The 15956-nt window shown below is 38.4% G+C and overlaps 1 protein-coding gene across 1 annotated transcript in view; it reads left to right on the forward strand.

Moving 5' to 3' along the window:
• Positions 1-15956, forward strand: part of PLG (plasminogen) — a 46578-nt gene that overhangs the window by 11025 nt on the left and 19597 nt on the right. Inside the window, exons 5-10 of the mRNA XM_008067894.1 lie at positions 1211-1350; positions 3668-3788; positions 5742-5860; positions 7009-7171; positions 7873-8018; positions 11339-11498. Coding sequence (XP_008066085.1) covers positions 1211-1350; positions 3668-3788; positions 5742-5860; positions 7009-7171; positions 7873-8018; positions 11339-11498 — 849 coding nt within the window. The remainder of the gene's footprint in view (positions 1-1210; positions 1351-3667; positions 3789-5741; positions 5861-7008; positions 7172-7872; positions 8019-11338; positions 11499-15956) is intronic.

Here is a 15956-nt window from a genome sequence, read left to right on the forward strand (position 1 = left end):
AACAAATCTAATAATCACGTTAGAATTTGCATCATATGTTCAACTCAACATGGGGAGCAAAAGAGCAAATGAAATATACAAATGAAAATGAAATATACATGAACTATCAATCTTGCAACTTGCCTATTATTTATTTTAGTGTCTTTTTTTTTTTTGTACTTTTACTAATTTGATGTTAGTTGGCATCAAGTTCTCAATAACAACACTTATCAGCTAGGAATTGGTTGTCTGCTACTGGGCCCCCTGTGCCAAACAGATTGCCCTTCCTACAGCCCTATGGGATGAGTAGGTCAAACATTCCTAGTAGATAAAGAAAAATGGTTCAACCAAATAGTCAAATCATAGACCATCAGGGGCCTTAGGGATAGTCTTGGCCATTTTCATGAGCTAATGTAGGCTCATCCTACAGGTTCTGAGAGGGTGGGGGTTACCCAAATCAGGTACACAGAAGAACCAGACATCAAACCTGCCTTTTAAGACTCTAAGTCTTGCACTTTTAACCTAATTTGTTGTCTCTATATAGCAAATGAGCTTAACTCCCTCCCCCACCCCCATTAATTCAGGCTGCATTTCAGAGAGGACTCAACCTTTGGATCAGATTGACTTTAAATTCTTGATCTGCTCCTTAACCTTAGGCAAGTTTTGTTTTGTTTAACGTTGCTGCTTTTGGTTTTCTTATCTGTAAAATATAGCTAATAACCCCTTTTTCTTTTTTAACTTTATTAAGACTGAAAGAGAGTATAGCAAGTTTTAATGTCATGCCCAGTGCATAGTTCACATGGACAAGATGGTATTTACTAGTATTTTAACAGAGAGAAGGGCAATTGACAAAAGCAGGTGTTTGGAATTTATCAAGATTTGGCAGGCTTTTGTGGCCTTTATATTTCTACTGACTGTTCACTAAAAATACCTTTGCTCTGCTTCTGAGACTTAGCTGCCAATAGAGTATTAATGCTAATGTAATAATAGAGTAATAATGTAATAATAGAGTAATAATGTAATAATAGAGTAATAATGCTAATGTATCTGAAGCAGCCCATCTATAGGGAAATTGAAAATCTGATAGCACCCAGTGCTACAGTTCCTGGCTGGAATGCATTTGGACAACAGAAACTTCCATCCCAGATGGGAAATAGCATCTCCTTCTGCCTTGCTGACAGCATGCTGACTTCTAGGATATAGTCAACCTGCTTCTTGCCATCCTCCCCAGCTTCTCACCTAGTACACACCCCAATGAAGGCCTGGAGAGGAACTACTGCAGGAATCCCGACAATGACGAGCAGGGGCCCTGGTGCTACACGACTGACCCAGAACAGAGATTCGACTACTGCGACATTCCCGAATGCGAAGGTCAGGAATGGCGCTAGAAAATGTTTTCATATCTGCCCTTCACTGACAATTTGCTGAAAAACCACTTTCCACAGGGATAGCACTAATAATCAATTAGTGCTATGCATGATAAAATAGACTAATGTATTCACCTCTCAGAAAGGAGCAAAAATTTGTTCAGACCCCCAGTATTGACGAACATTATTTATTTATTTATTTTATAGGCCAGGCTTGGAGTGTAGTGGTATGATTATAGCTCACTGCAAACTTAAACCCCTAGGCTCAAACAATCCTTCTACCTCAGCCTTCTGAGTAGTTGGGACTGTAGACATGTACCACCATGTCTGGCCCATATATTTAAATTTGTTTATTTATTTATTTATTTGTAGACACAGGGTCTTACAATGTTGCCCAGGCTGGTCTTGAACTCCTGGCCTCGAGCAGTTCTCCCACTTCATCTTCCCAAAGCACTGGGATTACAGGCAAGAGCCACTACACTCAGCCTGGCCTAAATTATTTTTATTAAAATGTTATGTAAACATGTACAAATATAAAACTAGATCTAAACTCTAAATACAAATTTCTTATGCTTAAAGCACTTACACAGTATAAAACCCCCCAAAATATTTGCAATGAAATAGTTAAAATAAAACCACAGCATCAATAAAATTCAAATAACATAACTTCAATGTGGCAGACTTTGTTGTTTCGTTCACGCAAAGCAATGAATCAGTTTTTAAATCAGCAATCTGTTATTTTAATAGACCAACCAATTTGATAGTGCACTTCCAAGGGCAATACTAAAAAAAAAAAAAGAAAATATCATACTGAAAAAACTGTCTTCATTTCATATTTCTGGCTACCTTTATTCATGCCAGGTGAGAATAAAAAAAGGTGATATTTACCCAACATTGTGGGTATTGTATATGTGACAACTCTGTTCTCCCATCACTTTGAGCTATTTTGGCCATGAGGATTTTTTTTTTTTTTTTTTTTGAGTTGGAGTCTCACTCTATCACCCAGACTGGAGTGCAGTGGCTGCTCCCGGCCACTGCAGCCTCGACCTGCTGGGCTCCGGCAATCCTTCCGCCTCAGCCTTCCATAGCTGGAACTACAGGCGTGCGCTACCACGCCCGGCTAGTTTTTGATTTTATTTTATTTTATTTATTTTTTTTTTTTTTTGAGTTGGAGTCTCACTCTGTCACCCAGACAGGAGTGCAGTGGCCGCTCCCGGCCACCGCAGCCTCGACCTGCTGGGCTCCGGCGATCCTTCCGCCTCAGCCTTCCAAGTAGACGGAATTACAGGCATGCGCTACCACGCCCGGCTGATTTTCTGATTTATTGTAGAGATGAGGTCTCGCTGCCCAGGTGGGTCTCGAACCCGCGGGCTCAGGCAATCCACTCACCTCAGCCTCCCAAAGGCACGGGATTACAGGCTGAGCCACCGAGCCCGGCTTTTTAATTTTATTGTAGAGATGAGGTCTCGCCAATTTGCCCAGGTGGTTCTTGAAATTGTGGGCTGAGGCAATCCACTCACCTCAGCCTCCCAAAACGCTGGGATTACAGGTGGAGCCACCGAGCCCAGCTGAGGATCTTTTATTTGTACACGGTCTTACGGACCACGTGGCTCTTAAGTGTCATGAATGCCTCATTTCTGTATGAAATCTACCCCTATTTTCCTGATTACCCCATACAAATGTAAGTCATGCATTACTTTGCGTCACCACATTCCTTCAATAATTCCAAGTCAAAGCTTCAGTTTTGAAACATTTAAGAAAGCAAAAAATAGCCAGTCTTGCTTTTCAACAATATAAAGAGAAGTGCTGTCACTTCAAGTGAACATCGTTCTCCAGTGAAGCCACGTGCACAAGCAAAAACTCCAGCACTAAAATCCTAAAATGGGACAGATTATTGGGCAGTCAACCGAATGATCAAAATAATCTCACACAAATGTTTACAGATAGCTATTGAAATGAGGACACCAAATATTTAATGGCAAACTTACAGATTTCTGAGACTATGTCCACCTGCCTGCCTCCCAACCTATATCTCCCTGCGTAAGGACATGGCATTATGGAAATGTTGAATTTAGTCATGACTACAATAGTCAAGGGGCTATTGACCAAAATATACTGATTTTACCTTTGGAAAGAGAGAGTGACATTTCGGGTTGTGTCAACATTAGGAGTCCTTATTGCCAATCGATTAATAGAAATTACCTGTGAACTTGGGATAAGTAGTATTTGAGTGAATGGGATTCTGGTTTTTGCTCTCTATTTGGTTTCATCCATTTCAGTTTCTTTTTTTCCTCCCTCTCCTTCTGCCCCACTCTGACCAGATGAATGTATGCATTGCAGCGGAGAAAATTACGAAGGGAAAATTTCCAAGACCATGTCTGGACTGGAATGCCAGGCCTGGGACTCTCAGAGTCCACATGCTCATGGATACATTCCTTCCAAGTAAGTTTCACTGGGAGCAACATTCCATGCCTAAGTCTCTGCAGCTCTATCCGACATTCATGGTTATTTAGATATATTAGCATTCCTCACAAAACGAACATCTGATGATGATTTTGAATTAGAAAGCTGGCATCCTTCCACAAGACTGCAGGTGAGACTTGTTACTCAAAATGTAGTCCGTGGACCAGAAGTGGTGATACCATCTGAAAGTTTGTTATCAGTGTAGAATCTCGCACCTTCTAAGTCTTTTTCTTTCTTTCTTTCTTTTTTTTTTTTTTTTTTTTGAGTTGGAGTCTCATTCCGTCGCTCAGGCTGGAGTGCAGTGGCATGCTCACGGCCACTCCAGCATCAAGCTGGGCTCAGGCAATCCTTCCACCTCAACCTTCCATGTAGCTGGAACTACAAGCGTGCACCACCATGCCTGACTAATTTTTTGATTTATTGTAGAATGAGGTCTCGTCAAGTTTCCAGGCTGTTCTCGAACCTATGGATTCAGGCAATCCTCACACTTTGGCCTCCCAAAGTGCTGGGATTATAGGCTTGAGCCACCGCGCCCAGCCCCTCTAAATCTTAATCCTTTGTGTTAACACCTTAAAATCTGTATTAAGAACTTTGGAGAGATCTTGCGTGTATGTTTTCCAATATTTCCCTTTTCTCTTTACTCTTTTTTTCCCTTTTATACCAATGAAATTCAAGCCTTCTTAAAACCTATTATCATTATGGGTTTTGGGATTCCCCTAATGTTATATGTATATTTACATCAGTGTATTTTTCTGGGATTAAGATTTGAAACTTCTACCAGATTCTCAAGGGAAAATTAATTTAAAATAATAATAAGATTCTTGCTCTAGAAAGTCATGATGGCACCTAGAGTAAGGTTTTGTGGATGCTCTGTTTCACCTTAATTGTACTGAAAATTAATTGTACTGGAAAGACCCCACTGCTGGTCTTTCTCTTCACTCTATGGTGACTGCAGGACTATAAAAGGCCTTATAAGACCTGCAGAAGTGAGAGGAAGGCACAGATTTCACTGTGGAAAACAACTCCACTGAATTTGTGCATCTCCCATTTCACATAGCAGGCTTAAAACATAGCAGTTGCCGTTTTCCTTCAAAGGAGAAATATGGTAAAGACCTAAGGGCCCAAAACTGAGTAAATTCACTTCCACGAAACCAGGAGGAGAAGAGGATTGCTTAGCTGACTGCTTTTCTATCCTGGCTAAGCATTTGCGATCTCAGAAAGGGAGCCCAGAGGGCCACCAGGCATGGTCTACATCTGACAGCCTTAGTCACTGGGTCTGCCAAGGAGGGCTCACTGGCTGGTATTGCACCGCCAGGCACTCACAGGGACACAGCTTCTCCCTCTGGGTCTCTTTAAGCTTCCAGGATAGCAGGATCAGAGCTAGGAGACCAGAAGAACCACTCCTTTAAGATATAAAGATGGCCACTTCTTAGTTATATTAAGTACTAGATGACTATCTTTAGACGGGGAGCTCTTGTATTTTACAAATTGGTATTATTTGCAGCTGAATAACTGGAGATTTCTTACATCAGTCTTCCAGATGGCCAAAATGATAAGGTTACTGATACCGTTCAGTGATTTTTGCACAGCAAAGTGTTAGAAAAATAGTCTTTGGCAGCTGGGTGTGGTGGGCACACACCTGTAGTCAGAAGGCTGAGGCTGAGGTGGGAGAATCACTTGAGCCCAGGAGTTCAAGGCCAGCCTGGGCAACATAGCAAGACTCTGGTTCTAATTTTAAAAAGTAATAAGTATTTAGAATACTGAACCAATCTTTCTTCCTAATTGCCATCTTTTTGAGGACAGCCTTCATCCAATTACCTCCAGGGTGCCTGATGATGCCTAGCACACAGCAAGTGCTCAATGTTTGCTCACTTGATACTCATCCATTAATCTAGATGTTCAGTGCTGTTTAAATCTTTCTTGCCCATTCAGATTTCCCAACAAGAACTTGAAGATGAATTACTGCCGTAACCCTGATGGGGAACCCCGCCCTTGGTGTTTTACCACCAATCCCAACAAGCGCTGGGAGCTCTGTGACATTCCCCGCTGCAGTAAGTAGGGCACCTGCTCAGCATTCTAGGATCTTGACCAACTCTTTTCTTGAAATCAAGAAGAAAACATGAATGAGTGCCTGAGAGCGGCACCTCAAGAGTGGCCTGCAAGGCCTGAGGGATAGTCATTACTCTTTATTTTATGGCTCTTTGAAAACAATGCTTTGGTTACTGTAGGTAATTGATCAGAGCATCCATTTTTCTAGCAAAGACCTCTGCCTCTTATGAGTATACTTAAATTCAGGGTCTTGAGTGATATCGTTGATATTCAGCTTTTGTCTTTGCTAAAGAGAAATGACACACACACTCTCCGGTATGTGAATTTTATTACCAACCAGAATTCTTTCTAACTGTTGCTTTGTGAATAAAGAGGAGTCTGTGAATGTCCAGTTTTTTCAACTTGGGGAACAGCAGGGAAAGAGAGTTCAGGAGAAGATGAAACAGTAGACCTAGAAAAGAGATGCAGAAGACACAATTTGTATGATATTTTCCTTCTCTGAGAATTTGAAGCAAAGGACTAAACATTTAGAGAAAGGCAGTCATCAAAGTGAAAAAGGACTCAGGGAGGGCTGGCTTTCCCTCCTTTGTTCTAACAACCATCCATAGGGAAGCTGAAGTTTCTTAGGCAGTCTCCCCTTTTGTGAACATCAGTTTCTCTCTTTGTCTTCTTCATTTTCTCAAGAACATCTTGCTTTCTGGATGGAAACATTTGCTGCCTTCTTTCCAGGAACCCTTTCTCTGTTGTTTGGTTTTATGGCATATTGAGTGTCATTCAGTTATGTTTACTCAGTGAATAACTTATTTTTCATAAGAAAGCTTGGACCATTGGTTTATGTAACAATTCAGGGTGGGAGTAATACATATTGATACTTACCATGTGTGGCAAACTGAACAAAGAGAATCAGAAAGAAGCTTCTACCCAAGAGTCTATTCCTGGGGGAGTTCCTCCTGAAGGGGTCTCACAGGCTTAGATTCTACTAAGTCAGTTTCTTCTGAAGATGCTAAACAATTTTCAGGAGCCAAATTTGGAAAGAGGATGAGTGGGAGAGAAGACAGGCCAAAGCACCCTGTACCCATCTTTCTCTAGCACCCACCTGTGCATTCTTTATTTTAAAAATATTCACTATAATTTATTTTCCGCATTCAAGCAACACCCCCTCCACTTTCTGGTCCAACCTACCAATGTCTGAAGGGAAGAGGTGAAAACTATCGCGGGACAGTGGCCGTCACTGTGTCCGGGCACACGTGTCAGCGCTGGAATGAACAGACCCCTCACACACACAACAGGACACCAGAAAACTTCCCCTGCAAGTAAGTCCTCTCTGGTCTCATTCCCTCTCTGCTGCTATGGAATGTGAAACCTCATTGACTTTGCCTTAGCTACTACAGGAACCCAGGATTAAAGTATTCTGGAATGGATACTGATCAAGTCATATGCAAGCGAAGTGAAATTCTACAATGTTTTTCCTATAAAAGTTGTTCTCAAAGTGTGGTTTCCCAGACTGTTAGCATTAGTATCACCAGGAATTTGTTAGAAAAGCAAATTCTTGGGCCCTGCTCTAGATGTACTAAAATCACAAGTTCTGGGGTTGGAATCCAGCAATATGTTTTGACAAGCCCTCTGTTCAATGCGCAGTAAGGTTTGAGAACTACTGCTTGATAACACTTAAATCCCATGGCTAGGACGTATACTTACAGAGACAGGTCAGTGTGAAAAATACTCACTGTATTTCCAGCACACTGTGCAGTTCCCAATACATAGCAAAAGACCTCCTTTACTTGACCATTCAATATCAAGGAATACATTTCAACCATGTATCCAAGAGAAATATCTGTGCCACGATTCGGTGGACTCCCGCTCTATACAAGCTTCTTCTGGTCCCTGTTCTTCAGTTTTTGTAATTCTAGAGCATCAGCTGGATATGCACCCAATATCATCATTAACAAGCATGTGTGTACCTTACTTATTTAGCCTCTTTAGACAGCCAAATTCATAGTCATTTCTTTTTCAGAAATTTGGATGAAAACTACTGTCGTAACCCAGATGGAGAAAAGGCCCCATGGTGCTACACAACCAACAGTGAAGTGAGGTGGGAGTACTGTAAGATACCATCCTGTGATTCCTCCCAGTTATCCACAGAACAGTTGGATGCCTCAGGTAAGAAGGGACATAAGAACTTCTGAGGGCCTGATTGCGCTCTTTATTTTGTACTGCAGTAGTAACATCACAATATGCAGCAGTTTTGTTTAGTTTAATTCTATTGTGGTCAGAGAACATGCTCTGTATGATTTCAATTATTTTAAACTTGTTGAGGTTTGTTTTACGGATCAGAATATAGTCACCTTGGAGAATATATCATGTGCTCTGGAGAAGAATGTGATTTCTGCTGTTGTTGGGTAGGATGTTCTCTAACGGCCAATTTGGTCAAGTTGGTTGTTAGTGATCTGCTATATCCTTACTGATTTTCTGTCTCCTATTCTGTTGATTACTAGAGGATGAATGGTGTGACATGTCCAACTTTAACTGAATGTTAGTCTATTTCTTTCTTTTTGGGGGGAGGGAGGTTGTAGTCTCACTGTGTCACCCAGGTTAGAGTACAGTGGCACACTCACAGCCACCATAGCTTCAACTTGCTGGACTCAGGCCATCCTTCCATCTCAGCCTTCCAAGTAACCAAAACTATAGGCACATGCCACCACGCCTGGCTAATTTTTTGGTTTATTGTAGAGATGAGGTCTTGCCAAGTCTCCCAAAGTACTGGAATTACAGATGTGAGCCACTACACCTGGCTTCTTTTTTTATTCTAACTCCTCTTTGCTTTATATATTTTGAAGCTCTGTTATTAGATGCATACATGTTTAGGATTGTTATGTCTTCTTGATGAAACAACTACTTTATCATTAGGTAGTATCTCTCCTCTTCTCTGAAAACAATCCTTTTTCTGAAGTCTGAAATCTATTTTTGCTGTAGCCTTTGCAACTCTATTTTCACTAGTGTTTGTATGATACATATATTCTCAGCTTTTAAATTGATATGCTTAGGCCATTTTCATTAATGTAATTGTTAATATGGTTGAATTTAAATCTACTATCAAGTTAGTTTTTTCTCTTTGCTCTATTTGAACTTTGTTCTTTTTTTTTCATCTTTTTTGCCTTCATTTGGATTGAGCATTTTTGTGATTCTATTTTATCTCCATTGTTTATTTATTAGTTAAATCAAATTGTAATGGTTTCAGTATTTTCCGCAATGTTTGCAATATATGCTTTTAACATGTCACATTCCATCTCTAAATAATATTCTAGTTGATGTCTAATACAAGAACCTTACAACATTGTACTTCTATTTTCTCCCTTTCAAAATAATGTGCTATTTCTCTCTCTAATAGAAATGTAGTTGTGTTATAAAGTGCACAATACACAGATACTATGTTTACCCTGAATGGTCAGATGTGTTTTAAAGTAATTAAAGGTGAAAATACTTCATATATTCAATTAATTATACCATTTCTGGTGCTCTTCATTTTTTTTTTTTTTAATAGATCCAAATTTTCATCTGGTGTCATATAACAAGTACCTTTAGTATTTCTTGTAGCACAGGTCTACTGCTGATAAAATCTTTCAGCTTTTGTATGTCTGAAAAATTATTTTGTCTTCAGATTTTAAATATAATTTTGCTGGATAGAAATACTGGGTTGAAAGTTATATTTCTTTCACTACTTTAAGGATGATATTTCATTATCTTCTGTTTTTAATGGTTTGTGAGTAGAAATTTTATCTTTGTTCCTATATGTCCAATATATTTTTTTTCCTCTGACAGCCTTTAGGGCTTTCTCCCAACTTTGTTTTTCAGCAGTTTAACTATGGTGTCTCTAGATGTGTTTATGATTATTATTTTATTTATTCTGCTTGAAGTTTTCTGAGCTTCCAGGATTTTTGGATTGTTGATTTTTGTTATGTTTGTAAAATTTTTAGCCATTATCAGTTCAAATATTTTTTTCTTTGTTCTCTTTTTTGTACTTCAAGTACCAAATATTAGACCTTTTCATATTGTTTCATAATTTTTTTTTTTTTTTTTTTGAGTTGGAGTCTCACTCTGTCATCCAGGCTGGAGTGCAGTGGCATACTCACATCCACCCCAGCATTGACCTACTGGGCTCCAGTGATCCTTTCTGCCTCAGCCTTCCAAGTAGCCAGAACTACAGATGTGCACTACCCAACCCAGCTAATTTTTTATTCATTGTAGAGACGAGGTCTTGCCAAATTGCCTGGGCTGGTCTCAAACCCATAGACTCAGGCAATCCATTCTCCTCGGCCTCCCAAAGTGCTGGGATTACAGGCAGAACCACCAAGCCTGGGCTATTTCATAACTTTTTAATGCTTATTCTGTTTTGTTTTGTTTTTCCAGTTCCTCTTTTTCTTTCTTTGTGTGTCAGTTTGGATAATTTCTACTAACCTATTTTCAAGTTTACTGATTATCTCCTCGTCGTGTCTAGTCTTCTGATCAGCCCATTGAGAGAATTCCTCATCCCTGATATCATGCTTTTTTTTGTTTCTCGCATTTTCATTTTACTCTTTTAAAAGCAGTTCCAATCTCTTTGCTGCAATTCTTCACCTCCCATGCATATTGATCACCTTTATCACAAAATCCTTTAACATATGAATCATGATTATCTTACAATTCCAATCAGATATACAGCCATCTTGAAGCCTGGCTCTCTTGATTGCTTTGTTACTCAACAATAGCTTTTTCCTCTTGACCTTTTTTGACGTCTCTTGTAATTTTTAATCAAATGCTGGAGGCCATAAATCAATGAATAGTGGAGATTATGATAACTATGATTTATTCTTGAAAGGTGCTCAAGATTGTGTAGGTAACTGAATCAATCTAGTCAGAAGTTGAACTGAATTTGAGCTTTCTTGCTACTATTTTTTTACCTTAAGTGCACCATAGGCTTTGAATTCCTCCAGTGATGGGCTGCTGTTACGTTTTATTTGGAGTGGGGCCTGGTGTGCTGAAGAGACCTCTCTGTGTTTCTGACCCACTCTCAGACTTTAGCAGCCACTGTATGCCTGCACCACAGAGGGTCTTTCTCCATATACTTGATCAGACTGCTGTTTCTTACTCCTCAATGCTCAGTTTTTGATGGAAGTAGATAAATGCTCTACCTTCCCTATTGTTCACATGAATACCTGGTAGAGACTCATAAAAAAGAACTTGCACCTGAATGCAATTTTCAATTATAAGTACTCTGACCTGTTTATATTTCCCCTTAAGCCTTAAATTAAATATTTCCAAGAAATGTTAGGTTATTAAAGTTCTAAAATGCTATGAATCTACTGTTTGTTTTGCATGTCCAACTGCCTGCTAAGAACAGCAGCAATTCCCAGAGACTGCTATATTATTTGTGTTATACGTTGCTTCACATGTTTCTCTGTTCCAGTCATTATTCTGCTTGATTTCCTCTATTTTAACTTCAGCACCACCTGAACAAACCCCTGTGGTCCAGGAGTGCTACCATGGTAACGGACAGAGCTATCGAGGCACATCCTCCACCACTATCACAGGAAAGAAGTGTCAATCTTGGTCATCTATGAGACCCCACTGGCATGACAAGACTGCAGAAAATTACCCAAATGCGTATGTCTTTAATTTTAACTATAAGAGGAGCAACCATCAACTTAAATTTCTGTTAGAAGAGTCATGCTTTAAGCTAACTTCTTAGGCTCAAATTTTTCTTGGATACAGAATATGAAACAAGATGTCTCAGAAGACGTACTTTTGATCAAAATGTTTGAGAGATGATAAATTATAGGCTCACTATCATTCGTGCAAGGAGATGGACGAAAGAGACTAGAGTTTGGGATCTCTAGAGCAGATGGAATTTTCTAGGCTGGGTAATAATAGAAGGGATCTGTGGAGAGAAGGAGCTCCAGAAATATACATTGAGGTTTTCTCAAGTCTTTGGCAGAATATAAAACCTCACATGCACAGGGAGAGTTTCCACAAAGAAAGTGGGGTAAAGAAGAACTATTGGGGGAAAGAACAGGGAGCAGTGAGCTAAATGGAGATCACGCAACTCACCCAGCATACAGAGGTATTTGAATTCTGACTAGCCAGAGAAAAGAGAAAAGAGACTTTCATTAAATATCTTGGCTATTCAGTAGAGACCCCAGAAAAGCCATGCTTTAGGAGTCAGATTAATGTATTCATAGAATAAAGGAAATTTGTTGCCAGAAATGCTCCAGCAATGCTTAAAAGTAAGTCTAGAAGGATAAAAATGATCTCTAAGTAAATTAACTGCCTGCCACAAAAAAACTCAACACTCTTTAGAGGTAAAAAACAAAATCAAGTTGCTTAGCTATGTGGCATCCACAGAGTCTGACATAAATTTTAAAATATACTAAACATACAAAAAGTATTAAATGCAATCCATAACCGGACGAAAGATCAATCAAAACAGATCCAGAAATAATACAAATGATGGAATTGTCAGAAAAAAACTAAAATATGTAAGTGTCTTCAAGGATTTAAAAGAATATACATATAAAAGCAACAAATATAAGAGATAGAAAAATTATAAAAGAGTCAAATTGAAATTTAAAAACTAAAAAAATAAATATGTACCTTCAGTGAAAAATTATGTGAATGGCCTTACCATCAGGTTAGGTTTACAGAAGAAAATGTTAACTATAAAATAATTAAATTGAAGCTGTACAAATGCAGTACACACATACACACAGACTTACAAAACAAGCAGATATGTCCATAAACATATCAAAAGCTTTTTTTTTTAGTCAAGTTCTCACTCTGTCATTCAGGCTGGAGTGCAGTGGCATGATCATAACAATTATGGCTCAGCTGGGCTCGGTGGCTTAGCCTGTAATCACGCGCTTTGGGAGTCTAAGGTGAGTGAATTGCCTGAGCCTGCGGGTTCGAGACCCACCTGGGCAACTTGGCGAGACCTCATCTCTACAATAAATCAAAAACTAGCCGGGTGTGGTAGTGTGCGCCTGTAGTTCCAGCTACTTGGAAGGCTGAGGCGGAAAGATTGCTGGAGCCCAGCAGGTAAAGGCTGCAGTGGCCGGAAGCGGTCGCTGCACTCCAGTCTGGGTGACAGAGTGAAACTCCAACTCAAAAACAAAAACAAAAACAAAAGAAAACAAAACAAAAAACAATTATGGCTCATGGCAGCCTTGACCTCCTGGGCTCAGATCAAGCATTCCAGGTAGCTGGGACCACAGGCATATACCACCACACCTGGCTAATTTTTTATTTTTTATAAAGACGAAATTTTGCCCAGGCTGGTCTCAAACTTTTGGGCTCAAGCAATCCACCACGTTGTCCAAAGTGTAGTTCAAAGTGCTAGAATCACAGGCATAAGCCACCATGCCTGGTTCAAAAGATTTATTATATGGTAAAGCAAGTCACAGAAGGAGAGGACAGAAACATTTGGACACAAAATTTATCTGAAGTAATGATAGTTGAAATTTTTCCAAATATTGAGAAAATTATAAACTCACAGATTCAAGAAGATCAATGAATTAGAAATAGAATTAAAAGACAAAATGAAACTATTTACTTAGAAACATCATAGTTAAATTATCAAAAAACAAAGATAACAAGAAAAATCTTATTAAAAGTCAGGGTGGAGAGAAATGCATTTATAAAGAGGAACAGTGATTAAAAATAACTGATGCCTTCTTATCAGAAGCTATGCAAGCCAGAAACAATGGAATAAAATTTTTAAAGCGTGATAAAAAGAAAAAAAATACCAACCTAGAATGCTATATCCAGCCAAAAAAAACCTTGAAAATGAATGTTGTATAAATACATATTTTGCTCCCAAAACAAACAAACAAGCAAAAAACTAAAATAATTTTTCATTTGCAGGCCTATATAGTAAAAGACATTAAGGAAGGCATTTTGGTAGGAGAAAAAATAATACCATATGGAAACCTACACTAAGTAATGAAGAACCCTGGAAATGGTGAAAGTAAATGTAGAAGACTTTCTCTTCATTCCTTCTTTAAAAGATAATTGACTACTCAAAGCAAAATGATAACAATGTATTGTTATTTTAACATATGTTAAAGTAAAATTTTAAAAACAGTAGCATAAATAATGTAGAGAATAGATGGAAGTATGTTATTGTAGGTTTCTTTAATTATCCAAGGAGTTATGTAATTTTAATACATGGTTGAAAGTGGTAGGTTAACGAGGGATATTATAAATCCTAGAGCAACCACAAAAATGTAAACTTAGAAAAATAGATAATAATAAGAATATTCAGTTTATCTAAAAGAAAAAAGGAAAGGAAGAAAAAAGAGTAAAGAAATATGGTATAAACATATTTACAGACAAGCTGAACCACATCATAAGTACATTAAATGTAAAAGAATGAAACTCATCAAATAAAAAACAGAGATTGTCAAGTTTAATAAAAACCAAAGCCCAACTGTGTTTTTCCTTTTAATAGATACTCTTTAAATATTAAGACATAGATTAAAAACCAAAGAATAAAAAATAATATACCATAAAAACATGAATCGAAAGAAAGCTGGAGTGGTAATATTAATATTAGAGAAAGCAAATTTCAAGACAAGAAATAATATCAGAGATAAAAAGCACATTTCAAGGCTAGGTGTGGTCACTAATGCCTGTAATTCCAGCACTTTGGGAGGCTGAGGCTCCATAATCGCTTGAGGCCAAGCGTTCAAGGCCAGTTTAGGCAACATAGCAAGACCTCATCTCTACAAAAAAATTAACCAGGCATGGTGGTACATGCTGATGGTTCCAGCCTCTTGGGAGACTGAGGCAGGAGGGTCTCTTGAGCCCAGAAACTGGAGGTTATGGTGAACTAACATCATGCTGCTGCATTCCAGCCTGGAAGACAGAGTAAAAACAAACAAACAAACAAACAAACAAACAAACCAAAAAACAAAAGAGGACATTTTATAATTTAAAAAGGATCATTCATCAAGACTTAGCAATGCTAAACATGTTGCATCCTAATAATAGTGCTTCCTATATATGAAACAAAAACTGACAGAGCTAAGGAGAAAAATAGATAAGCCCACAATTATAGTTGGAGGTTTCTTCACTTCTCTCTCAGTATAGTGATAAATCCTCCCCAAACAAATTATAATGGAACTAATAGATTTTTAAAAATCAGAAAATAAATAGAAGGTTTAAAGAAAAATATCAACCTATTCAAAACCTATTCACTATACCAAATTATGGAACACACATTCATGTACATGGAGCATTTGCCAAGGTATACCATAAGCTTGGCCTTAAAACAAGTCTTAATAGATTTAAAATAATTAAAATAATACAGAGTATGCTTTCTCACAACAGAGTTAAATGATATATAAATAACAAATTGAAAAATTTTCAAATATTTGGAGCTTAACACATTTCTAAATAATCTATGAATTGAAGAAATAACAAAGGAATCTAGAAATGTTTTGAACTGAATAATAATAACACACTATATCAAAAGTTATGCGGTAGCTGGGCTTGGTGGCTCAGCCTGTAATCCCGCGCCTTTGGGAGGCTGAGGTGAGGGGATTGCCTGAGCCCGCGGGTTCGAGACCCGCCTGGGCAGCAAGACCTCATCTCTACAATAAATCAAAAAAATCAGCCGGGCGTGGTAGCACATGCCTGTAATTCCGGTTACTTGGAAGGCTGAGGCGGAAGGATCGCTGGAGCTCAGCAGGTCGAGGCTGCGGTGGCCGGGAGCGGCCACTGCACTCCAGTCTGGGTGACAGAGTGAGACTCCAACTCAAAAAAACAAAAACAAAAACAAAAAAAGTTATGAGGTACAGCTAATATTTTTATGATTTTATATAAAAAGTTATGGGATACAGCTAATATTTTTATGATTTTATAATTTTAAATGCTCTTATTAAAAAATAGAAACATTAAGAATCAATAACTTAAGCCAGATACTCTCAAAGCATGGTCTGGAGAAATTTGGGGATTCCTGAGATTCCTCCAGAGAGTCTATGAATTTAAAACATTTTCAGTTAAAAAGGGTATTATTTTCCCCTTTCACTTTCATTTTCTCATAATAGCACAATGGAGTTTTCCAGG

This window comes from Carlito syrichta, unplaced genomic scaffold (genome assembly GCF_000164805.1).
Source record: "Carlito syrichta isolate Samal-C Ts95f unplaced genomic scaffold, Tarsius_syrichta-2.0.1 Scaffold309813, whole genome shotgun sequence".
Classification (NCBI taxonomy): domain Eukaryota; kingdom Metazoa; phylum Chordata; class Mammalia; order Primates; family Tarsiidae; genus Carlito; species Carlito syrichta.